Source organism: Saccopteryx bilineata, chromosome 1, assembly GCF_036850765.1.
Source record: "Saccopteryx bilineata isolate mSacBil1 chromosome 1, mSacBil1_pri_phased_curated, whole genome shotgun sequence".
NCBI classification, from domain to species: domain Eukaryota; kingdom Metazoa; phylum Chordata; class Mammalia; order Chiroptera; family Emballonuridae; genus Saccopteryx; species Saccopteryx bilineata.
This window is the reverse complement of record NC_089490.1, coordinates 82,818,598-82,845,410: the sequence shown is the minus strand read 5'-3', so window position 1 is coordinate 82,845,410 and position 26,813 is coordinate 82,818,598. Positions and strand designations below refer to the sequence as shown.

The window sequence follows — 26,813 nt, the reverse complement described above, 5'->3', positions numbered from 1 at the left end:
TTGTGAGTTCAGCTAGTAGAAACGTGTAACTAAATACAAACAAGACTAGTGTCTTTGAGTCATTTCCTCAAGGTGAGTGGTTCTTTTCCACTGCTGTCTTCAGGGTTGGCAGATATTGGAAAGGCAGGAGCAGGTGGTGGTTCTTGGTGGGCAGTGTGGATTTCTTTCGCTGCTGCAGACACGCAGCTTTTCTCCCATGGTGGGGACTGAGTGGGGATGTGTGTATCAGGTGGCAGGGCTTTCTGCCTGGTGGACTTGCTATGGGACAGCAGGCAAACTGGCCAGTGCCATCCCTGGCCCCTTTGATACCAGTGCCCACACCAGCAACCTGCTTCTCTATAAGCAGCTGTCTGCAGACAAAGCCCTTGGTCTTTCTTACAAAAAGCTTGTCCTGTTGTGTGTGGGTGAGAGAGACCAAGGTTCATCTTAGTGCTGCTGGTCATCCCTGTCGGCTGGAGAGCTGCGGGTACAATTTTGGGCTCCCCTCTGCACAGACTGAGCCTCATTCATCTCGGCACTTGAACAGGCTCCATTATATGTGCTGAAACTGCCCTCTTCCCCCTGAGAAGGGAGAGAGCACCCATATTCATGAGTGGGGATTTCCATAGATCTTTGCAAACCTAATATCCCCTGGTGGTATTTATAACTCACAAAGCCATTTCTGGACAATGGGTACTATTTCCATTATGGAGCTGTTTTCTGAGTCTTTAGCACATTTGGAAAACTAAAAGTTTTCTGAAATACTAGAAATTCTATGGCAAATATTTTTATTTTATTTTATTTATTCATTTTTAGAGAGGAGAGAGGGAGAGAGAGAGACAAAGAGGGAGAGAGAGGAGAGAGAGACAGAGAGAGAGAAGGGGGGAGGAGCTGGAAGCATCAACTCCCATATGTGCCTTGACCAGGCAAGCCCAGGGATTCGAACCGGCGACCTCAGCATTTCCAGGTCGATGCTTTATCCACTGTGCCACCACAGGTCAGGCGGCAAATACTTTTTCAAGCTGAACTTTAACATTTTGTTATTTTCCTTTTGTTTAAACAGATGATACTGGAGCATCTTGAAATCTTTAAAACCAGTAAAACCTGAAACTTGAAAACCAGCCTTCTGCAACCACAGTGCCATACCTGAACGATAAGGAATGTTCAGAGAACTCCACATGGACCTCTCACTTCTAAACTGTCATGTACCCCACCCACATACCCCAAGAGAGCCCTGTGGGGGTATGGCCCAGGGAGGCTGGATGACAGTCCCTCTGAGTGTGTTTAACTACTATGTGTGTGGGGGGGGTGAAGCACACACACTTCAGGTCTCCTTTGTGAGGACTGCTGGACAACTACCTCAGGCGCCCAGTCGGCGGGAAGGGAAGTGCCTGGTTTCTGGGCTTCCGTGATACGCTCTTTGTCAGGTGGGTTTTTTTAATAAAAGGGGGAGAGTCAAGATTGTCCAAGCAACAGTAGTTGCCAAAGAGAAAATAAGAAGCTAGACTCTTAAATTTTATTATTTTTATGCAGAAACATCTGTTACTGTGGGAAAAACTTTTAAGGTGTTTGTTACATTGTTAAATAGTAAAGCATATTGGAGGCATTGAATCTGCCAGTAAGAGTGGGGTATGTCTTTTAAAAGAATGACTAGATCAATAGAGCTTCTTTGGAATTCTGTAATTTCAGTAACTTCAGTTCCAAAGAAAAGCAGGTCTTACTATGGCTGAAAATTGAAGTCCCCAACCAGAGGGCCTTTTCAAAAGTATGGTTCAGTGTTGTGCAAGTCCAATTGGTGGCTGATAACTGAGAAGTTACCAGTGGAGCACAGATAGGTTTTAACTTTTAGAGTATAAATTCCAAGCTTTCTAAGACACCTGTGGTGGGTGGGGGGAAAGGGCCAGCCTCTTTGTTCTTATCGCCCAACATTCTCTCTCATGGCCTATATGAGGGGCTCACACAGAGCAAGGTAGGCAGACCTTGCAAAGGGAGGGTCTGCAGCATTGTAAGATGTTTCCTGGTTTCCCTACACATGGGCAGATGGCAGAGACAGCAGCTGCCTGCAGTGTCTGCGCTGGGGGCACTGCTCTGTGATGATGGCAAAGGTTCTGCTTGTTTTCCGTTTCAGAGCTGCCTATTTTTATGTGACATTTCTTGCCAAGCACTATGACAACTCCCCACTGATGGCTGTGGAGCTCTCACAGGTATAGAGAACAAGATACGTAAGGTTGAGGTGTGTAGGGAATGAGATAAGCCAGAAACTGCTTATGTCTTCTTTTTGAAGCATGAAAAATCTTTTATGTTACTCTGGCTGTAAATAAAATAACTTCAACTCTGTGGGCTCCACTTTTCTTCAGTTATAACAAGGCTTGTTTTAATATATTTGATGAGAACATTTACCACGAGTTTCCATTCAGTTGTGAAATCAAGTAAGTAATTACTTGAATGTGTTTAAAGTTTTTAAAAAGCAAACATCATAAATTGTTTTTTTAAAAGACTCACAAAGTACAATTAGGGATGGATATCTATCTGAATCTAAAAGCTTGCCAGACTCAGGATATGACAACATTACAAGCATGGAGATGGAGAGTGGAATGGACCAGGAAGTAAACTGGAAAAGGAAAGCAGAGCCCTTCAGGACCGGCTCTGAGTCTATGCTGGGGGACTGAGGCCTTGCTGTTAGGAGTGACTCTGTCTAGAGTCAGTTCTGACATAATGCTTATTTAAAATGCAGACTTATTCTGACATGGTTGATAAAGGAGAAACAATTTGAGCATACCTGCTCTGTTTGTTTTTATTTATTCATTTTTTTAGAGAGGAGAGGGGGAGAGAGAGAGAGAAAGAGAGAGGAGAGACAGAAGGGGGGGAGGTAGGAGCTGGAAGCATCAACTCCCATATGTGCCTTGACCAGGCAAGCCCAGGGTTTCGAACCAGCGACCTCAGCATTTCCAGGTCGACGCTTTATCCACTGCGCCACCACAGGTCAGGCAAGCAGACCTGCTCTGGCTTTGTCCATGAGAAACACTAGATCAGGGGGATAAAGCCTGGCTCTGTTTCTGCAAGCTATGTTTTTACATTTTTGATTGGTTACATTTAAAATAGTTATATAGGCACCTACATAAGTCTCTGCTGCCTCACCAAAGCCTGAACTACTTATGCTCTTGGCCCTTAAAGGGTTGCTGACCCTTGCCTACCTGTGGTAGTGCACAGGATAGAATATCAACCTGGAATGTTAGGTTGCCAGTTTGAAACCCTGGGCTTGCCTGGTTAAGGCACATACGAGAATAAGGCACATGTAAAGAAGCAACTATGTGTTAATGCTTCCTGCTCCTCCCCCATTGTTTTTCTCTCCTCTCTCCAAAATCAATAAATTTTTTTTTTTTAAAAAGGTTGCTGATCCCTATGTTAGGTGAGCAGGGAACCGTCTGTACACTGACCTGCGCAGCCCTGACCCTGTCAGCTCCCTCAGACAGCCCCTTCCTGATGGACCTGGTAATGCCCATTTCACAAGCCAACTAAAGTGCCATATTTACTGTAATGTTTGTATAGTTCTTTAATATTTAATGTGTGTAAACCAATTATTCTTTTTATTAGGTTCCCTTTTTTTTTTTTTTTTGAGTGTGGTGCTCCAGCCTCATGTTTCCCATTGCCTGGTGGTTTTCCTTGTCTTCTGCATAGCAAGGTGGTTTCAGGAAAGTGGGAATGCTGCCTCAGAACTGACAATCTTAGTCCAAGTTATGAAAGTGAGAACAGCCCAGGAAGAGATTAGGGTCGACAGTGAACTCAGCTGGCACTAAAGGGGCATTACAATGTTAAGTTGATGTCTTTCAAGACAGAAAGTCGGTGATTTTGCTAGTACTGCCAGTATTAAAACTGGGAACAAAGGACAAATAGAGTAGTTTCTGCTCTCTCTAGTTCATAGTGATGAGCTTGGTGAGGGCATGAGACAAGGTTTGTGACATAATTTCTTGGGCACGCAGTGCATTTTGTTTACATGAAGTGAGTGTTGTTCAAAAGCAATTCCATTACTTCAGGAGGCCACTCCTTGGTTAGCACTTGGGGCCCAAAGCAGTCTTAGAAGACTACCAGACCTTAGAATGTTGGATTCTGTTCTGAAATGGAAATGAGTACTGTTGACAATTCTGCAACTTTCTTTCCCACCGGTAACAATGGACTTCAGTGGAGAAGTCAGTTGTTACTTGAGAAAGCCTGTGTTCATTTCCTTCCTTCCTTCTTTTTTTGTATTTTTCCGAAGCTGGACACGGGGAGGCAGTCAGACAGACTCCTGCATGTGCCTGACCGGGATCCACCCGGCATGCCCACCAGGGGACGATGCTCTGCCCATCTGGGGCGTTGCTCTGTTGCTACCAGAGCCATTCTAACACCTGAGGCAGAGGCCACAGAGCCATCCCCAGCGCCAGGGCCAACTTTGCTCCAATGGAGCCCTGGCTGCGGGAGGGGAAGAGAGAGACAGAGAGGAAGGAGAGGGGGAGGGGTAGAGAAGCAGATGGGCACTTCTCCTGTGTGCCCTGGCCGGGAATTGAACCCGGGACTCCTGCACGCCAGGCTGACGCTCTACCACTGAGCCAATCGGCCAGGGCTTGTTCATTTCCTTCTTAACAAAAATTTAGAAAACATTAAAGCAGACATAATTCAACTGCATCTTGTTTATAAAATTGTAGATTGGAGACATCTGAAATGAGACTTTATTGATTTTTTATATTGACATCAGTTCCTCTGAAATAATTTTTATAACACCCAAGTCCAACACCCTATAACTAGTATATTTAGAAACCAAGAGTATCCTTTAAAGATTACTTAAATGGACAAGACAAAACTAGATTGAAGATATAAAATTCAAAAATTTTCTGGCTGGTTTTCAAAGTGGAAGTTAACACTATAGTCCAAAATTGTACCTTTTTTTTGGAACTTATTCAGAGCTAACTCTCATAGGAATCTTAAACAGTGATGACCTGACCTCTGACTGTCTCATCTGCTCAGAGAGCCGGCAGGTGCTCAAGGGCACGCTGAACCCTAATGGGACTCTCGCTGTCTCCTGCTTTCTTGGCCTTCAGTGTCTGGATACTGAGAAAGATCTAGGGTCAAAACTCGGCTGAACACGTAGTCATCATGCTGAAATGGAGAGCAGACAGTTAAAAGTTAGTCCTCCTCTTTAGGAAAAAAGTATTAAACAAAAAAAGAAAAGAACAAAAGGGTAAAATAAGAGCCATTAGTGAATCTGGATTTGCATTTAAAAAGGAAACTCCTTATAGCCACCTAAGAAGGTACTGATTTTCTGCATTTACATCAGCTTTATTTGCTTATTTTTGTATAGTCTAGTAAAGGGTACTAGAATATGACATGCCAAAGTATGGCTCTTTGGTATATAAATTGTTTTGAGCTGAGAACAAGCACATGCACGAAAAGCTCTAAAAACTGGGTGCAAGTTTTCCTTTTGTAAAGGAAATTTACACTGATGTATAAGATGACATCTTCCCTACTCTTAAACTGTTATCAATGGAGATGACACCTACTTGAATAGGCAGAGCGAACCTGACTTGTCCACCACCACTTTTCCTGGTCACCTTCCCATCACTTGCCCTCCCTTCCCCCCAGATGCCCCAATCCCCTTTTCCTCATTAGAGCCTAAGAGGATAGAGAAGCCCAAGTTCCAGCCACCCCTTTGGGTTACTCAGACCCGCTGCATGTGCTCATAAACTCCTGTCTGCTTTTTTCTTGTTAACCTGTTGGGTTTACAGACCAAGCCAGAGACCCTAAAATGGACAGAAGACTGTTTACTTCTTACACAGTGTAAGAGTTTTCATTTCTCTCCTTCAGCATATCTCCAGGGGTCCCCTAACATTTTGTAGGCACAGGAAGGGAAATTATTTTTATCTTAGTTGAAATGAAAACTCAGGAAGTAAAAGCTCACTATACAAAAATGGAATGGTTACAACTAGTTAGAATTCTATTAGCTCGAATACTTTGAACAGTTTAAAAAGGATGTATGTGTTCAAATACTAAAAATTACTAGACAACTTGTAGCTTCCGGTTTTTTTCCTTTGTTTTTTTTCCTCTAGTACTTTTGGAAGATACATGGCTCCTTGTTAGTTCTACAACAATGTATTTGTTTTTGCCTAAAGCATTCAAATATAGAAATGGGAACTACAGTATTAACAGTTCACTCTGTGTAGTTAATATGCACTATTAGTTTACAAAGAAATGTTCTGCAATTTTTGATTTGCTTTTTCATATCTTAAATCTCTGTGTACTGCCTCAGAAAAACAGCTGAGTTGTTACTTTTAAATGTTACTTGATTGAAAAAAATAACTTAGCCTTGGCTGGTTGGCTCAGTAGATAAGAGTCGGCCCAGCACGTCCCAGGTTCACATGTCAGGACACACATGAGAAGCAACCATCTGCTTCTCTCCACCCACTTCCTTCTCCTCTTTCTGTCCCACAGCCAGTGGCTTGATTGGTTTGAGTGTCAGCTTTGGGCACTGAGGATAGATTGGTTGATCCGAATATTGGCCCCAAACAGGTTGCCAGGGCACATGCAGGAGTCTGTCTCACTATCTCTCCTCCCCTCATTTAAAAAAAAAATAACTTAAGCCTATAATTATCAGTTGCAGAAATTGAACAGTATCTAGTCTCTATGAGGAAACTGTGGCTGTGCTCATCTTTACCTCTGGGTAGATGCCAATCAGAGCCTCAGCCTTGGAGTAGAGCTCCTCTTTTAGGGAAATGATTATCATCTGTAACTGTTCTTGAGTCTGCTCTTTGATGTAACTTGATACCTGGGAGAAAAGAAAAGCACACATTTCACCAGCAAAGAAAAGCCTCGTTTCTGGGCTCCTGGGACAGTGATCCTGCAGGTCTCAGTCTGCCCATTTAGGTGACAGGCACTTCCTTGCCCTTCCTGGTAATTCTGGAAACCTACTACAATGGCAGAAATAGAAAATAGCTCAGCTTCTAAAACAAGAGATTAGTAAAATATAAACCATTAAATCTATGCTCTAAAACTTTACAACTATTTTTTTTTTTTTTTTTTTTTTTTACAGAGTCAGAGAGAGGGATAGATAGGGACAGACAGACAGGAATGGAGAGAGATGAGAAGCACCAATCATTAGTTTTTTGCTGCGACACCTTAGTTGTTCATTGATTGCTTTCTCATATGTGCCTTGACCATGGGGCTACAGCAGACCAATTAACCCCTTGCTTGGGCAACCTTGGGTCCAAGCTGGTGAGCTTTTTGCTCAAACCAGGTGAGCTCACGCTCAAGCTGGTGACTTCGGGGTCTCGAACCTGGGTCTTCCGCTTCCCAGTCCGACGCTCTATCCACTGCGCCACCGCCTGGTCAGGCTTTACAACTATTTTTAAGGGTAAAGCTCTACTTAATATGCTATAAATATGCAATCTGCCTTTATGACAAGATAAAACAAAAACTACCACTCATATTTTATGAGAGTGAAGAAGGGCTAGCATTTAAACTTCGTACTTCCTATTTTGCCAACTCAATGCCTGAAGATAAAATATAGCAATGACATATGTATTCATAATCCCATCATTTATTTAGAAGTGAACTCAGTGGTTTCTTTAGGAAAGTCAATTCCAAGGAAGGAGGGTAAGAACAGAATACTATCTGAATAGAAATGGGTCTTAGTGAACAAACTGCTCACAACTTGGAGAATGATATAAAACTTAAGACTCAAACCACAGTTGAACAGGACAAGTGCCTACTCCATGGATCTTCTCCATGTGTATTGGTGCTGACTGTACCCAAGAGACTAAAGACACTGTATTGGAAGCAGGAACAGTAAGCTTCAGGTGAGGACTGAGGCACAAGTGGAGCTGAATGATGAGGAGGATAACTGCTTTTGGCTAAGAGGTTGAATTCATAGAAGGAACTCCAGCATTAGAGGCAACAGTAGGCACTATGACGTAGGACTAAAGCATCTTGGGATATTGACTGGAGTGGAAGAGGAGCTAGGATACAAAGGAAGGAATGCACTTTGCTTGGAGAGTTACCTGTGATAAATGTTGGGCACCCCAGTCACAAGCAGGAGTGGAGCTACCTCCTAGTTGCTCATACTATGTAACTGCTCACTCAGTATGGCACTGAAGTGCCAGGAATGCAAATCTCAAAAGGAAACTGGAAGTGAAGAGGTTTTTTAATACACAGAATGGGCAATAACAAATGAGTCTTAAAACCTAATACCTGGAGATGCCAATAATGCAAACATCTAAATTTTGCTAAAAAGATATGGACATCCTAAATGCTGAGAAAAGACGCAGTCTACCAAGACAGATGCACACTATCCTGAGGCATTCCAGGACAACACTTTATCCAATGAGTCACCACTGGCTAGGCCCAGATGCACACTATCCTGTAACACACGAAATATGGGCTACATAGTGCCCAAATTGATCAAAGGGGCAATTTTTCTCCCAAAACGAGTAGGGCCTCAGAGTCCAGTTAGCTGATGCAGACTGGCTGGCATTTAAATAAGAGACAAGATGCTCTTGTTCCAAGTATTCTCCCAGTTACCCTAGTCTAGCCCCGTGATGGGGAACATTTTTATAAAAGCCCACTTTTGCAGTGCTGGTCAACCTGGTCCCTTCCGCCAACTAGTGGGCATTCCAGCTTTCCTGGGGGCGAGGGGGGGGGGAGACGGAGCAACCAAACAGCCGCCAGGATTGGCCCTTCATAAAAGCTAGACCGCCCACTAGTGGGTGGGAGGGACCTGGTTGACCAGCACTGCAAAAGTGGGCGGTTTTTATAAAAAGGTTTGCCATAACGGGTCTAGCAAGTCACAGAATGTAGCTCTTGTCTGTGCATACTAGGTTCAGGAGACAAAGTTTTGTGGGTCTGGAGTTGTGTTGTTCTTATGCACATTGTGACATGTTCAGAAAGGTTCCCAGAGAGATTTGGGTTAGATGAATACATCATGGGAAATACTTGCCACTAGACAGTAACTCAGACTGCAGCTCCTGGAAGTCCTGACTCTCCCAGACCATTCACATGAGGCTCAGAGTAAGAAATCAGGGAGGTTAGCTTCAGAGACTCAGACCCTGAATGACACCCCAAGAACAAATGCATCTCTCAGAGGGGGATTTACTAACCAAGCTCACAGACTAAGGTGTAAAGCAGAATGCCAATTTACAAATTAACAGTGAGAAACATATCTGTCAGAATGACCATAGCAGGATCCTGATAAACAGCTATAAATGCAAAGCCCGGTCATTTCTGAAAGATAGATGTACCTAGAATCAGAATCATTCATCTCTAAAAATGAGTTTTCTCTGGCAGGAGGACCTGACCACAGGAATCTGCAGGCCAGAGCTACCCCAGGCCCAGCAGTGACAAGTCCTTCCAGGGTTTGCCTCTGCCCTGTGGTCATGCTTCCATGTCGATGCCATTTTTATGTCAAAAAAGTGTGGCCTGAGAGCCTCCTCCAGGTGGCTGTGTGTATCTATGCACTGATCTTGAAAGCTAACTTGGAAACTGAACTCTCAAGAGTTCAACTTTCCTTAGCTACCTCATTGTCTCAAATACTGAAAACAAGATAACACATAAGTGCTGTAATTGAATAAATTTCAATAAATAAAAGAGGAGGGACACAATTTTGAACTTTAATTCCTTTGAAATTTTATTTAGAGATGTTATTTTTGGACTTTATTAAACAACTAATTTTGTCCTATTTGCCCACAGGGCCTATTAGTGACCCAACATCTAGATCAAGAGAGAAGCCAGTCACCCAGGAGCAATTCTGAGAACCCAGCACCACAATCTTCACTGGGTTCTTTCTATGTAGATTCCCCAACAACTCTGATGCATCTTGTTTTTAGATATTTAACTTAGATTTGATTTTTAATCAACAATGATCAAACAGACTATTTTTGCTCAGGGTACACTGGCCTTTTGACCAGAACATGATCCTTGAATTTTAGGCATCCTGTTGGGAATTAAAAGCAGAAAGAAACTTACTTTGCCAATGTTAGTATTGTCCAGGGCTGCATCCACTTCATCCAAAACAAAAAATGGAGCAGGCCGAAAACTAGAAAAAAATGACACGTTACAACTTCCATTTGCTTTACAGACTCAGAAGAGAGGATTAACCACATTCAGATAAGATACATCCTTTTGGATGCTTTTGTCAAGGTCCCCAATGAGCTGCTGTATGTTATTAAATCCAATGCTCAATTCTCAGTCCACACTGCATATGACCTTTGCAGGTGGTACCTGGGGCAGTCCAGGGTACACTACCCCCCTTCCCTGTCTTGTCTGCCAACTCCTTGTCTAGTTAACATTGAGATGCCCTTGGGGCTCAGTGCTTAGAGCACTCCTCTATCTAATCTGCCCCCCTGGTGAGTTCACCTGACTTCAAGGTTGTAAATAGCATCCATGTGTAGATGGCTCCTGATAGTTCTTACCTCTCTCCTGAATTCTCATCTCACATATCAACAGCTTACTTGACAATTCCACACAGGTGCCTACTAGTTCACACTCATCCCCCACCAAAATTCTTCACCTGCCCTTCCAATCTATTCCCTCCTGTTGTTTTCCCCTCCACAGATAATGACAGCTCTTATCACACTATTAGGCCAAAACCCATGGGGTCATCATCCCTGACCTCTTCACACCCCATGCCTGTCTCTGAATCTTCTGCTCTCACCCTGGTCCAAGGATAGTTTCCTAACCCATGCCCACCACTGCTGCACAGTCTCTTCTCTATAGATGCTAGGCTCACTCCGGCTTTGGGGCCTTTGCAATTACTGATCTTCATGACTACGACATTCTTCCTTCAGCTATCCACATCACTTGCTCCCTTAATTCTTTCATATCTTTGCTCAGTTGTTACCTTCTCAAAGAGGCTTTCTGGATGACTCTTTAATATTGCAAACCCTTCCCTGCTACTTAGTATCTCCATTCCTTTAATTTTTTTCTCTATAGCATTTCATTTTCTCATAGCCTCACATTAGAGAATTTGTTAATACCCCTTATTTATCATGTCTTCCCCACAGAGAATGAAGTATCTTTAGGCGGGGGTTTTGTTTTGTTCAGTGCTGTCTCTCCAATGCTAAATACCACTTGACACATGGTAAATATTTAATGATTATCTGTTGAATAAATGGATGAGGGTGACATCTAGAAGTCATCTTATTTTGGTAAGATTTACTCAACACAAGCTCATGTTTAGATCCCTGCCCTTGCTTTTCCAAAGTCCTCCTGCATTAATGGTATTTTTTTTCTTTCCTGTAATGGCCTATTCCTTTTCCTTCTTAAGAACTTTCATATTGTTCTTCCTGACCATGAATAGAGGCAGCATCATCTGCACCTGAGATCTTCACCTAATTCTTTGGATGCTGAAAGTTAATTGCCTTCATTTTGGGTAACTTTATCTTGATTTATTTTACAAACAGTGCCACCATCATCAATGGAAATGAGATAAAACTTTTTGGAAGAAATACTTTGCATAACATTCTTTTTTTCTGTGTTGTTTGTTTTGCTTTACATTCCTTACAAAAGAGATCTCTGAATATCAGGACTAGGAAAATAACACACAAATTGGATGTTTTGAATTATTTGGGTTTGTTGTTGTTTAGGCTATTCTGATGTCACATCTGGTCATTCCAAATATTTATTTTTCTTCTTTTCTATAAAGATAAAATATTGGTAACTACTACTAACAAAAATTTAATAAAAATGTCAAAGACTAGTCTCTTAGATTTTCTGTCTAAATTGTTACAGACATAAGACATCACCTGAATTGTCTGGTCTAAAAAAATAGGCTTGTATCACATACTACTAAACACAAGTCATTTACTCCATAAATGACTTTTTATGCCGGGATTCTGTAGGAGGTCCATTTGGTTTCTGCCCCAATGGAGAATCCCATAGCTCACTGTGACCTTACCTGTGCACAGCAAACAGGAGAGCTAAAGCTGCCACACATTTTTCTCCCCCAGACAAATTGTCCATTGGCATGAACCGTTTGCCTGGGGCCACACAGTTATAGCTAATTCCCTCCAAGTAAGGCTCTTCTGGGTTCTCTGGGCTAAGAAATGCCTGAAACACATGTTATTTATTTAGCAAAATAAGAAAGGCAACCAGTAAATTTTAACTTGGACTTGCAACAGGGCTTAACAGCAAAATATTTTATTGGTTAGGTTTCCCCCCATGTTGATGGAAAAATACCAATACCTGTAAATAATGTATTTAGCTCTACATGTAATCATAGGCAACAGGATTGTCTGGGTGGGGTGGAGAGGGAAAACATTCAAGCACATGTGAAGGATTGGGCCTTCCACTAGAATGCCATCTAAACTGCAGCAATTCATGCCATAGTCTCAAAAATGTCTTCATCCAACTCATTCATTGGTTCACTGTGAAACTTTTACTGAACATCTATTTGGGCCCTGTACTATATAGACCCAGAGATAAATCCTGCCCTCAAAGAATTAATGGGTCGCCTGACCAGGTGGTGGTGCAGTGGATAGAGCGTCAGACTGGGATGCAGAGGACTCAGGTTCAAAACCCCGAGGTCGCCAGTTTGAGCACAGGCTCATCTGGTTTGAGCAAGGCTCACCCGCTTAAACCCACGGTCTCTGGCTAGAGCAAGGGGTCACTCGGTCTGCTGTGGCCCCCCTGGTCAAGGCACATATGAAAAAGCAATCACTAAGAAACTAAGGTGCCGCAACAAAGAATTGATGTGTCTCATCTCTCTCCCTTCCAGTCTGTTTCTCTGTCTCTGTCACAAAAAAAAAATTAATAGGTCTTTTTAGTCCTACTTTTCTGAAACTAAGTAAACTATTTCTGGTTGAAGTTCTAAATATCTGCTCCAGGATCGGCTCTCAGTCACAAAGGAACACCACTAGAGGGAGTAAAAGCAGACACATAAGACCCAATCTACACTTTTATTCCACATTTAATGACACAGTATTTGCTGCAGATGCTGACAACAAAGACTGGCACTATCATGACACGACCATGACACTTCTGCATCTGAATCCTGCCTTTAGTTCTTCCTCTTCCTTTGTTACTCAGGTCAACTCTACAGACCCCAGATCAACTATTTCCCACTGTCCTCTACATTACCCCACCTTTACTCCATAGACCAGTGATCTCTAACCCTCGTGCCGCGAACCAGTACCGGTCTGTGGGCCATTTGGTACCGGTCCGCAGAGAAAGAATAAATAACTTATATTATTTCCGTTTTATATTTAAGTCTGAACTATGCTTTATTTTTAAAAAATGACCAGATTCCGCCTGACCAGGCAGTGGCACAGTGGATAGAGCGTCGGACTGGGATGTGGAGGACCCAGGTTCGAGACCCCGAAGTCACCATCTTGAGCGTGAGCTCATCTGATTTGAGCAAAAGCTCACCAGCTTGGACCCAATGTCGCTGGCTCAAGCAAGGGGTTAATTGGTCTGCTGTAGCCCCATGGTCAAGGCACATATAAGAAAGCAATCAATGAACAACTAAGGTGTCAGCGAAAAACTAATGATTGATGCTTCTCATCTCTCTCCATTCCTGTCTGTTTGTCCCTATCTATCCCTCTCTCTGACTCTGTAAAAAAAAAAAAAAAAAAAAAAAAAGACCAGATTCCCTCTGTTACATCCGTCTAAGACTCACTCTTGAGACACTTGTCTCGGTCACGTGATACATTTATCCGTCCCACCCTAAAGGCCGGTCCGTGAAAATATTTTCTGACATTAAACTGGTTAGTGGCCCAAAAAAGGTTGGGGACCACTGCCACAGACCATTCGCAGTTCTACAAAGTCAAATTAGTACCAGACAACAGCATTCCAGAACTAAAGAGAACTTGGAAACCAAATGATTAAACCCATTCATTTCTCACATGAAGAAACAGGAGTAGAGAGATCTGGCCTTGTTTAGGCTGGCTGGTAATTTAAATAATGTGGGCATTTATTTCCCACCAGGAAAAAGCACCACCAGTAATACAAAGCTCCCAATGATATTTGGAATTAAAAAACACATACTTGCGCACTGTTGTTTCTGCAGAGCTTCTTGTAGATTTGATCAATTGAGACTGAGATGTGCTCAAAACACTGGCTGAAAAGATCATATCTCCTCTTTTTCACCTGTTCAAACTCTTGCCTACACATTCTGGCTTCCTTTCTGCTGGCCTCAAAAGCTAAGAGAGAATCAGTTAGAGACCACTGAGTGGCTTCTCTTACTTCAACTTTATCTCCCCCCCCCCTTTTTCTGTGTTTTTCTAAAGCCGGAAACGGGGGAGAGACAGTAAGACAGACTCCCGCATGCGCCCGACCGGGATCCACCCGGCACGCCCACCAGGGGGCGATGCTCTGCCCCTCTGGGGCGTAGCTCTGTTGCAACCAGAGCCACTCCAGCGCCTGGGGCAGAGGCCGAGGAGCCATCCCCAGAGCCCGGGCCATCTCCGCTCCAGTGGAGCCTCGGCTGCGGGAGGGGAAGAGAGAGACAGAGGAAGGAGAGGGGGAGGGGTGGAGAAGCAGATAGGCGCCTCTCCTGTGTGCCCTGGTCGGAAATCAAACCCGGGACTTCTGCACGCAAGGCCGACGCTCTACCACTGAGCCAACCGGCCAGGGCCTCTTACTTCAACTTTAAAGCATAAATTAATTTCAAAACTGATTTTGATCTTGGCTGTCTTGAGTAAAATCTACATTGAAAATACTTCAATTACTATTAACTCCATGAACATGGCTCTTAAAATTGATGAGCCCTTTTTCTGGTAGGGTAAATTTTTAAACAATAATAAGCTCTAGTACAGTATTTAATATGCCTATTATGCTGATATAAAAGTATTATCTGTTCAAAATAACAATCTTGTTTTTAAATTAAAGCAGAACATTTTTCAAAGGGATGCAATGAATGATTCAGTATGAGAACACATTAATACAAGACAACAGAGAAAAATACATATAATAAAAACAACTATACATTCTGGGGGGTTTGTTGATAAGTGTTATAGAAATTAAAACCCAAACACCCGTGAAAATGGACTTGTTAATGGCTAAAGCTCAGTTTCACCATCTGCGGACTCCTGAAACTTGTCTCGGACAGTCTTTAGGTTCTCCAAGGCTCTTAGGTTTGGGGCTGCTGTCTTCAACAGGACTTCTTCTTGTGATGCTACTTGTTGCAGAAGAAGGCTAAGGTGGGCCTCAACTTCTTTATCAGTTTGTAGAGCCTATAGTTGACAAAAGACCAGCAATGATTATTAGCATGCCTTTTAGATTCAAACTGCTAAGAGATCAGACAAAGGTCCCTGCAGGGCCCAGCCCCACCTCCCTTCCTCAGGGGCTACCCTCTCCAGTCTGATGCAGTCAGGTGCACTGTTTGTGGCTTCCTGAGTGGGCTGCACTCTTTCACGGCTTTAGTTAGTGCTACAGACGCTGCTCTCTTGGAATATGCTTCTCCTCCGTATTTCTTAATCTGACTAAAAAGCAACAATTCATGTATCACCTTCATTTACTCATTCACTAAAAATATTGACCATCTACTATTAGACACCAAGGATTCAATGATAAAAACTGTTCTGTCCTTGCCCTTTAAGGGCTCACAGGGAAGTCAGACACACACATACTGGCATCTACAGCAGTGTGGGACCCTCTAACATGCAAGCACAAGTACCACGGGCGGAAGGAGACATCTGATCCACCGGGAGGGCGTTGAGGGAGCTAAAATCTGAATGATGGCGAGCACAAACTCTAGCAAGGAAGGAAGGGAAAAAGTGGTGCAGGCTTAACTTTCCAGGATAATTAATTTTCTTGACCTTCCAGAGAGGGTTAATTAATATATAATAAAAGTGACATTTTAATTTATTGGAAAAATAATTCTTTGAAAAATGTTGAATAAATTGCTTAATTTAACTTAGGTACCTTTTAGAAACCAGATTCTTACCTCATAGCATATAATAAAATAAATTTCAGTGAATTAAATAGGTAAATGAAGACAAAAGAAAACTATAAACAGGAGAAAAATATTTATACTTACTTGGTAAAAGGGTGAGAAGGACTTTCTATATACAAAAGCACAAAACAACTCTATAGAAAAGACAAAAGCTTCTTTCTGATTGCCTAAAGATACCACAAACACAAAAAGCCCAACAAATGTAACAAAATAAAGAATACATGAAATGAAAAGATGTAGTGGATAGTGTTACTCAGCACCCATTCCTTCGCCATTTCCTCCTTTCTCAGAACCCACTTTTGGCCGTTTTTCTCTCATGGGTCTGGTGTATTGGGGGGGGGGGTGATGGGCCTGCTGGGTCTAAGACTAAGTCCAGCCCGCCCCAACAGTGATTGGTCAGGAATGAACATGTGACCCAATTCAGGTCATTCTGATGAGGGGACAGCTGCTGGAACTTTGCAGGAAAAGCCTTCCTTTGATGTTAAGAACAGCACCACTGGCAAAGACCTCTCTCTTCTTTGAAGGTCCTGCTTGTGCCTGGCAAGCCAAGAATTGCTGCAGGCATGTTGCTCTCTTGGGAGAAGCAGCCTCAGGACAAAGTCAAACACAGCAATGCATGCCCAAAGGAATGGCTAAGAAACAGAGCCAGAGCTGCCAAATTAGGACCACGACCTGAATTCCAGGTCTGTGCTCTGCAGCTGTGCAGAATCTGTCGACTACTGAAGGACTGCACTAGGACACTATCGGGGCAAATTCAGGATGCTGGAGTATGTTGGCTACTTTTGGCTATTGCAGGACTCTTCAAAGACTTTAATGTTAATTGTGACTCTCCAAGAAGGGGATAGCCTTTCAAAAAACTGGTGACCACAGAAACCTTTCTTCTTCAGCAAGACATTTCATGGTACTAGTGTTCTGCAAAACACTCTAAGAAATGCTGATGTAAACGTTTAAAAATGTAATCTGTCTATACTATTTCTTCATCAACCATTAGGAAATCTGTTTTTCCCTTGAACTTATGCTCTAGAGTCTAAAACTTATTCTGCATTATATTTAAATACTCAATATACTGTTAGTCAGAAACAACAGAAATCTTTCAATTACCTTCAAATCTTCTCTTAGAGAGCTGAAGTCTATCTCAAGGGCTTCTTCTTTTTCATATATATCCGTTGTTGCCTGGGTACTTTCTGTTTCAGTTCCCAACTGAAAAACATAGGAAACCCTTTCCTTGTTGTCTGCAATGGTGATTTCTACTCATCCGTCTGTCCCAACTCTCCAGTTGACTGTCACCTCACTCAGATTAACCTGCAAAGCCATGAAAGTCTGGCCCTCTGTCACCCTTTTAACTTCATTCTGTGCCAGTCTCCCCTGCACTCACTCTGCTCCTATTGCACAGGGAAGGCACACATCTACCTGGGGCTGGCACTGCCCTCTGCCCGGACAATCATCCCCAAGATGTCTTGTCATTTTGCCTTTCAGCTCTTCTTACACACAGATCACCTTTGCTCAGGCTATCCTCATCTATCTAAGATTGAAAACTGTCCCCACCAACATTCTTCATTCTTTTTCCTGCTTTATTCTTTCTTTAGCCTGTATCACCACCAAACACAAGAATATTTTATGTTTACCATGTTGCATGTATGCCTGTCTCTTCCTCACTAGAAGGTGAAGGAAGGGATTGGGCAAGTTGTATTCACTGTGCAATCACTGGCAACATGTATTTCAATTTCACTATATATTTCTAAATGAAGAAACAGAAAAGAAGGAACATATGACACTCAGCTCACTCATTTCTTTCTAGATATTCTCTGAAAAACAAACTCAGTGAAACTACTTTGGAAATTACGCCTTTATTTTATATAATATGTGTTAAAATAGTTTATGTAGAGTTGAACTTGAATACAAAATGTCATGCCGAATATCCCTAAATCTCTTGATTCCCTGTTTGTTACTTGAAATCATTTTATATTAAACTTCTATGAGTCCTCTGGTGCTTTGCAACTCAAACCTTGGTCAGCAAGTCAGCAACAGTGAGCCTCACATGGGAGCGTGAGAACTGCAGATCATAGGCAACAAGGTCCCAAATGCTACATGTGCACAGAATGATTCAGGAACCAGTGGTTTGGTATGGCATCCCCCACAATACAAGAATCTTCTGTGAGAACCCTGGTGGGTAACTTCCTCTTTGTCTGAAGACCTCCAGTGGAAGGGAAATCGCGGGTTCTACCTCACAACTGTTTCTACAAACTCAATGAAACTAATAAGATAATTATTTCTACCCAGTAATCCTTGTTCAGCCCTCTGGAGAAAGACAGTTTGTACTGTGTGCTTTCTCTTTGTTGAGCTCTACAGAGTATTTGGTACAACATCCCTATTACACAGACAAGTTCCAATAAGGGACTCACCATGAAAGGTCGTCCATCTCATAGTATAAAGTGTTCCCTAATAGCAGCCATCTGACTCTGTGGCCTCCACCTCAGCCCCAGTGTGATCCTACTTCTGTGGTAAGACCTTCCATTGGAGGAGGGCGATCACATCCCCAAGCCTTCTCTGCCCAGCACAGTGTGGTCTGGGCATCTTTACTATCCTGGACACTTTACTCTTATAAGTGAATGCAATATTCCAGTGTAGCTGACCAGCACAGAAATGCAAATGACCAGCACACAAAATGATCCCTTTTTTAGATAATAATTGAGTAGTCCAGCTCAAGATCTTCACACCTGCTCTGAAATGCCCCACCTCCTCCTAAATATGTCTTTTATGCTAATAAAGCAGTAAATAATTCCACATTCCTGGTGGGCATGGTAAGTTATTCTGGAGTTTGGCCAAATGAAAGAGCAATAGAACTAACAGAGCAGCACACACTTGACCAACACTCTCACTCAGGTGTCAGTCACTAAGGCTGCTCCCTCCTCTCCTCTGCTCCACGACAAACCGCTTCTAAAATGACACTGCATTTTAAAAAGACTTTCTGTTTCTTTCCATAGTATAGAGAGTATGGTTTTTCTGCTCCCATCTACTCCTGCTATTAACAGACACTCCCCTTCCCTCTCTGTACCTGTAAGAGTGAACACGTGGCCCAGAACGAGCCAGAGTTCCTCCCCAGGATTTTTCTGAGAGGCCAGGAAAGAGTTCTTTTTCCCTCTGGTCAAAGCTAGCAGTTACAGCTGCAGCCTTATGGGGAAATCTAATGGCCAACATATACTGAGCCAGAACAAGTTCTTGATGGTGTTCAAATTCCTAGACTGAGTCATGCACAATATCACCTCCATTCCAGCCCTATTTCTTTACTCCGTCCAACCCCTGAAAGCTGTCTAAGTTGAGTTTATGTCACTTGTGGCCAAAAATGTTTTTCTTCTTTCTTTACTTCCTGTCTAGAATGTAATCTCTGCTAAAATAGGGAAAAAAGACCTTTTGAGTGTATTATATTAGAATTATGCTATGGGAAGTGGCCAATATTAGCAAGAGATACCAAAGGGCAGAGAGCCTCTTCTGTGGAAAACAGGATAGAACTGAATGGACTTCTGAGGGCAAGGTGGGGTGGGGCGGGGCAGGGCAGAGGGGAGGAGAGATGTGGGAGGGAAAATAGAGAAGTTGGTCACCAACACAGTCAAAAGTCAGGACGTTAAGAGGCAAAACAAACAACCATTTTTACCATCTCCTGGATTAGCTAATATTAACCCTTTTAATATGAACGTTCATGTACGTCCTCGTGCCCCTGACCATCCAGAGTATACTCATACAAAAATTTTTATTTTAAAAATGTGTAAGGCACTATTTTAAAAAGGCAAATGTATGTTCTTCTTGTTTCCATAAATTGGTTATCAAACAAACATGATTTTAAGTTAATAAAACTGTAACTGGAACCAATTTCATGTTTTGAAAAGAAACTCACTCCAGGGGGTCAGTGAGCATGAAAAAACTCACTACTCAAAGGGTTAAGATAGTCTCTTAAACTGTATAGTTATATCTTTCCTAACATGACAGACAGAACTAAAGACCTATACTTCCAATGAACCATGAGTACTAAGTAATACAAATGCAGTGAGAAAGAAAAAAGGCAAACAGAAATGTTCACCATAAGTGGACCATGACTGTATCTTCTGATTCCTTGGGGGTCCATTTTTGCCTCCTCTGCCCTCTTACCACCTGCATGGACTCAGTGAGGCATATTTCTTATAAGAACCACCTTGAGTGGGTGAAGGTGCCAGGCAAGGCCTCTTCACATAGAACATACAATGTTATGGAGTGCAGGGAACTGCCAGGGCTGGTGGGCTAGCATGCTGCCTGTAATCCCCTGTGGCATCACCTCCCCGCAAATGTCCCAAACTTCAACAGCTTTGACTCTCTGGTTTCTCTTGGGTATCTCTATATAGGTAAGAAACTCTGGTCTATCCTGTGGGCTATAAGGACCTGTATGTTCAAGAGAGAGGAGAGAATTGCACAACTGTTCTCTGGAGTGATGATCAATTAATTGGTCCTTTTCCATCCTAGAAGGAGAAGTCTTCTGGGCCCCTAAAGGGGCTTTAGAACATGGGGAAGGATCTGCAGTGCTGAAATTTCACTAAACAGCAAAGGGCATTACATTAAGTTCTACACAACTGCAGACATTTAAAAATCACTGGCTAAAATACCTCTACTTCAATGATGTCATCCAGTGATCCCAACAAAAGAATTATTTCAATGTCTTGAACTTTGCAATCAAGCAACATATTATGCTTCTCTAGACGCTTCTGTTCCAGGGACGACTGAATGATTACCACTTCTTTTTGCCATTTTCCCGCTTCCCTGTAAATACAGATGTGAAAAAGAGATTGTATTTTACTCATTATGTAAAGTTGCACCAAAGAAAAATGCGTTATAAACTTACATGAAATTACTTTTTCCTATGAGTGCTATAAATTCTCAACTGATTTCACTGATGCTTGTAATTTAAGCTCTAACACTCCTAAATGTAGTTAGTTAATTCAAGGGAGAATTAAATAATGAGCATTCTTTCTTTAATTAGGTTAGCAACAATATTCTTCCTGCTTGCTTTATTTTAAATCTGTACAATTTGGCAAGCTGTATTTCTCTTCTATGTATATATGTATTTATTTATATTTATTTAATTGAATTTAAGGGATGACAGGTTAATAAAATTATATAGGTTTCGAGTGTACAATTCTATAATACACCGTCTGTATACTGTATTGTATGTTCACCACACCAATCAAGCTGCATTTCTCCCTTCAATATAAGCTTTACATTTACAGCCTCAAACCAAGTCTTTTTGTTTTGTTTTTTTGTTTGTTTGTTTTTTTTTCTGAAGCTGGAAACGGGGAGAGACAGTCAGACAGACTCCCGCATGCGCCCGACCAGGATCCACCCGGCTTGCCCACCAGGGGCTACGCTCTGCCCACCAGGGGGCGATGCTCTGCCCCTCCGGGGCGTCGCTCTGCCACGACCAGAGCCACTCTAGCGCCTGGGGCAGAGGCCAAGGAGCCATCCCCAGCGCCCGGGCCATCTTTGCTCCAATGGAGCCTTGGCTGCGGGAGGGGAAGAGAGAGACAGAGAGGAAGGAGGGGGAAGGGGGTGGAGAAGCAAATGGGCGCTTCTCCTATGTGCCCTGGCCGGGAATCAAACCTGGGTCCCCCGCACACCAGGCCGACGCTCTACCGCTGAGCCAACCGGCCAGGGCCTCAAACCAAGTCTTGTAGCAAGAGAAATGTCTTGCCAATAAAGTCATTACACACCTAATACTCTAGACCTTTTTTACCACCCTATCAATAATGTAATGTCTTGTCTTAAAGGAAGGCTTGAGAATTTTACCAGCTGAAACAATGTATGATTTTAAAGAGAACCTAGAAACAAAATAAAAAAAATAAGGTAAGAATTATATGGTTTTCAATATGATTAACAAACAAAAATGGGGTTCTGTTTAAACTTAAAAAAAGAGCAAGAGTAAACAAACTTTCATTGCACCCAAGAATCTTAGAAAACTTTTTGGCTTTATCTTGTGTGAATGGAAAAGAGACCACATACTAAACCTGACAAGCTCAGGGGAGGCCAGCATGGAGGGCCTCATGAACTCAGACCGAAAAAGAACCACATAGGATGGTCTGAACACACAATTCCTAACTAAAAGTGCATCATGGCAGGTAGTCACACCCTAGGCCAGTGGTTCTCAAACTTTCTGAAGTCCGGGCTCATTTAAAATCCTACAAATAACTGTAGGCACACTATATACAAATTTCTGAGAAATATGTTATAATAATTAAGTCAAATATTAAAGAAAAAGAATATAAAGTCCAAGCATGCTTTTATGGTAATTAAACAAAATAAATACAACAAAATTAAATTTATTCTGACATTAAAAAACATTTTTATGTTACATTTATTGAGTTATGCTTTTTAGAATTCATAAAAAAGAGGGGTTAAAAATTTTAAAAAATGACAAAAAAGTTATATATATATATATATATATTCTTAGTAAGGTTTAGTAAATTCAGCATGTCCTGGCACAAATGTGTTTTTTCATTCTTGTGTTTATGAGAAACATGAGCCTGATGTGTCCTAGCAATTTCTTCAATGTTTGGGCATATATTTGAAAGGCAAATTCTCATTTCCTTGTCAATACATTGAAGAATTCCTCTTTTTACTTCTGCGTTGAGTGCAGAAAACCCCTACCATACATATCAATCTTAACTTTATACTGAACAAAGGATAGAAGAAACTTGCCTCCAGTTTTTCCAGAGAGCATGGGGGCTAGTGTAAACAATCCAGCACCACAGCTTAACAGCCTTTTGCAGCCTAATCAGGCAAGTGAGATGGGGGATTGGGCAGACTGTCAGCTTATAGCCAATTCCCCACACCTCTGTCCCCCAAAAATCTGAACTCCAAAAACCCTGTTGTTGTTTTGGTCCCCAACAGGCACATATTTCTCTGGAATACCATAGGGCGCACCTGGAAATCTTCTAGGACACCAGTACGCCCTGGCACACACTTTTGAGAACCACTGCCCTGGGCCTACAGCTTCCTTGACAAAAGCCAATCCTTACCTTAAGTGAGCCTGTCTATGTTCTTTCTGCACTTAAGATAACACCTTTGGAATGTCAGTTATCCCCTTTTCCAGATCCTCAGGGTACAACCTCCTACCAGAGCAGACCACAGAGCCCCTCATTATTATCTTGTTCCCACACTGAATATCTGTGCTATAAACGTTAAGTATTCACTATTCTGTACCCACCAACATAAAAGAAGTCTCTCTCTCTCTGTTTTACTTTTTATTCAGTCTCAGAGATTTCCTTGCTTTGTTTTCTCCCACCTCTAATCTACCTCCAGTGGACTTCATGGAACCCCCTTTTTGTCTCCTCCTCTGATTCTAACGTATAAAACAAGCTGTGAAACTGCCATTCTCAGGAGCCTTTTCTCAATCCATTGAGATTTTGCTCCCTGCCAACTGTCACCAGAGTGGCTTTTTCTTAGGCTGATGTTCTTTCATCAACACTTGAAACACCAAAGAGCTCTAAACAGTGAAGGAAACTGTGAAATGCCAACAGGGCGAGCAGAAACAGTACTTTTCATAAGTACTCATCATATACGGTTGTGTCAATCTTACAGGAAAGCCAGTGTCATGGTGGTGCAACATGAATCCAACTGATTCGAAGTGCTATCGTCATTATCAGGGCAAATACACCTGCTTATCAGGTGCCAGGGACTGAGAGTCAGATAAACAGTCACTCACTTAATTCTTACAAACTCTTACAACTCTTCTCTAAGGTAGTTACTATTGCCCCATTTTCCTGATGAAGAGATGAGGGCACAGTATTGAAGTAGCAGAGATGGGACATGAAGCCATGCAGTCACAGCCCTCACCGATTATGCTTTGTCACACAGACCAGAGGGAGACTCTGTATCAGGAAGATACCAGTGACAAGAGGAATTTATGGTAAGGGACTCTTTATACAGGTCCATGTTTTCATTTGCCAAAAAGAAGAACTCACTCTGAACAGCTAAGCATCTCTCTTCGTTTCCCCCTAAATCAGAAAGTTTGAAAGGTGTAATGTGGAACCAAAAGCAACAAAGGACACATATTCGAATAATAAAACTTTCTATGATAAATGTCAAATTCACAATACACACCTTTAAAACTCTGGTTATGGCCTTTCAAATTGTTAAACTTCTTACTTACCTGTCAACAGCCAAAAACTTTTTCCGTTCCTCTTCAGTTTGAGCTTGGACTCTCTCAACATTGGCATTCTGAGCATCAAATATACCCTGAAGTTGCTGCCGCTTTTCCATGAGTTCATTCACAGCTTGTAGACAATCTTCTTCAGTCTAAGTGAAGATGAAATGCATTATAGAGTTAGCATCTTTTACATTAATAAGGTCAATAACTCATCTTCTCAATAAAACCAAACCAGTCATTCTGAGATACACCCTTATCCTGCGTGCTGCTTGAAGCTCTCTCATGGAATATGACCCTCTCACTGTACACTTCTCAGGAATTGGTGATCATTATATTGCCTTTGTCCTTCACTATCGATTCAGGTCTCAGCTTACTGCCACCTGACTTCTGTTCCCATTGTCCAGTGAAAATGTTCTTGATACTATGACCTCTTAATTAGCAAACTAGACAATTATTTTCCAGACTACTTTTTTGACAACTTTCATCATTTCCTCCTTCCAGAAACTGTGGGGCTTCCAGGCAATCTCCTCACCAGCTATCTTCGCAACCTATGTGACTGCTCATCCAGAATCCCATCTCTGCTCCATTGCTCTTCCCTGCCTCCCTCTCTGGGAGTCTCAACCATTCACATATGGTTTCAATTTACCTCCACAACCCAGTCTAGACTTCTGTTACCTATGCGCTCTTTAACTATCTGATGGAAATTGCTATCTAGATGTCATATAGGCAACTCAAGCCCCAAAACTCCAGAATTTTCTCTCCTTAACCTGCTTCTCCTATTCACTAATTTCCCAAGTTAGAGCCAGTCATCTGTGGCATCCTCTCCTCCACCACCTCTCCACTTCAACATCTAGTAATTCACAAAGCTGTGTCCATTTTCCTTCAAGCTATTTCTCAAATCTTCCCCCACCCCCTCCATAACTAATACTCAGGACTATAACAAAAGTGTACTCAATGAAGGAAGTCGTTATTTCAATGCTGAGACACTCCATTATTAATTACCTTCCTTAGGTTATCAATGTCTTCTCTACCTTTCTGGATAGTTTCTTTTAATGTGTCAATCTTAGTTAGTTTCTTCTTCAGCTGGTTGCGACTATATTCGAGTTGAATATTAAGCCGAGTTTTTTGTTTCTCAAATTCTAATCTAGTGTAATAAAGTCAAGCATTACAAGTAAGTAAACACAGTCTTTCTATCCTTTTTTACTGTTTATTATGGAAAATTTCAAACAAATACTAAAGTAGAAGAAATTGCTATAATGAATTTCATATAGCTAATTATCAATTCACCATTAATTTTGTTTCATTTATTTATTTTTTATTTTTTTAATAAATTTTTATTAATGTTTCATTTATTATCCCCCTCTTCACTCCTTCCCACTACTGGATCATTTGAAGCAAATTTCAGACATCATGTAATTTCATCTGTTTTATTATTATTTATTTATTTAATACATAACCACACTCTATATAGATAAAAATGATAATTCCTTAACTATCAAATTGCTGTCATTGGCAAATTTTCCAAGTCTTACTATTTTTTTAAAACTGTGTTCTAATCAATAGCCATACATTGCAAATGGTTATGTTTCTTTTTTCTTTTCTGTATTTTTCTGAAGGTAGAAGTGGGGAGGCAAACAGATTCCCAAATGCACCTGACTAGGATCCACCCGGCATGCCCACCTGGGGGTGATGCTTGGCCCTCTCGAGCATTGCTCTGCTGCTACCGGAGCCATTCTAGTGCCTGAGGCAGAGGCCATGGAGCCATCCTCAGTGCCCAGGCCAACTATGCTCAAATGGAGCCTTGGCTGCGGGAGGGAAAGAGAGAGATAGAGAGAAAGGAGAGGGGAAAAGATGGAGAAGCAGATGGGTGCCTTTCCTGTGTGCCCTGGCCGGGAATCAAACCTAGGACTTCCACATGCTGGGGCTGACACTCTACTGCTGAGCCAACTGGCCAGGGCTGCAAATAGTTATGTTTCATAAATCTTTTACAGGCTATAGGTTTCCTCTTCTCTTGCTTTGTTACAATTTTGTGTTTATACTCATTTAGTCAGTCAGTCATTTGGAATAGCTATTCATTCACCAACTCCAAACTTGGGAATTAAAGAGCACGTTCCTTCCTTATCCTTATGCACTTCCCTATTTTTCCAGCTTCATAGAGTCCTCTACAAAATTCCAGTATCAACTATAGCTCATCTTGTCCACTCTAGAGAGAATAGACAAATATCCTAACAGCAGAACAGAAACTGATTCCTAGAAACAGAGAACATTTTGATGGTTGCCAGATGGGGGAGGGGTTGGGGAGCTGGGTGAAAAAGGCGAAGGGAGTAAGAAGTACAAATTGGTTATTACAGAATAGTCACCAGGATGTAAGGTACAGCACAGGGAATACAGTCAATAATATTCTAATAGTTACATATGGTGTCAGATGGGTACAACATTTATCAGGATGATCACTTAGTAAGTTATATAATGTCTAATCAATGGTGTGTACACCTGAAACTAATATTGCATGTAAACTGTAACTGAAAAATAGAAGGATTAAAAGAAATAAAACTTTAATAATGGCTAAAAATAAATAAATTATAGATTAAATTAGGGAGAATCAACTTCTTTAATATTGAAACTTCTTATGAAAGAACCTTCCCTATTTTTAATGTTCTCTGTTTCTAGGAATCAGTTTCTGTTCTGTTGTTAGGATATTTGTCTATTCTCTCTAGAGTGGACAAGATGAGCTATAGTTGATACTGGAATTTT

The 26,813-nt window shown here is 41.8% G+C and overlaps 2 protein-coding genes across 7 annotated transcripts in view; one reads left to right on the top strand and one right to left on the bottom strand.

Annotated features, from left to right (window-relative positions):
- FAM118A (family with sequence similarity 118 member A) overlaps positions 1 to 2,316 on the top strand; it is a 33,613-nt gene extending 31,297 nt beyond the window's left edge. For all 5 annotated transcript variants that reach the window (XM_066255546.1, XM_066255535.1, XM_066255543.1 and 2 more), the window contains exon 9: positions 1,043 to 2,316. In XM_066255546.1, coding sequence (XP_066111643.1) covers positions 1,043 to 1,062 — 20 coding nt within the window. In that variant the 3' untranslated portion in view covers positions 1,063 to 2,316. The remainder of the gene's footprint in view (positions 1 to 1,042) is intronic.
- A 2,579-nt stretch (positions 2,317 to 4,895) lies between these two features.
- SMC1B (structural maintenance of chromosomes 1B) overlaps positions 4,896 to 26,813 on the bottom strand; it is a 63,312-nt gene continuing 41,394 nt past the window's right edge. The window contains exons 16-25 of one of the 2 annotated variants that reach the window (XM_066253056.1): positions 25,062 to 25,203; positions 24,063 to 24,208; positions 20,524 to 20,677; positions 16,994 to 17,092; positions 15,014 to 15,170; positions 13,984 to 14,138; positions 11,897 to 12,048; positions 9,967 to 10,036; positions 6,665 to 6,775; positions 4,896 to 5,112 (exon numbers count right to left, since the gene is read on the bottom strand). In XM_066253056.1, coding sequence (XP_066109153.1) covers positions 5,014 to 5,112; positions 6,665 to 6,775; positions 9,967 to 10,036; positions 11,897 to 12,048; positions 13,984 to 14,138; positions 15,014 to 15,170; positions 16,994 to 17,092; positions 20,524 to 20,677; positions 24,063 to 24,208; positions 25,062 to 25,203 — 1,285 coding nt within the window. In that variant the 3' untranslated portion in view covers positions 4,896 to 5,013. The remainder of the gene's footprint in view (positions 5,113 to 6,664; positions 6,776 to 9,966; positions 10,037 to 11,896; positions 12,049 to 13,983; positions 14,139 to 15,013; positions 15,171 to 16,993; positions 17,093 to 20,523; positions 20,678 to 24,062; positions 24,209 to 25,061; positions 25,204 to 26,813) is intronic. The other variant, XM_066253057.1, reaches the window with a different exon arrangement.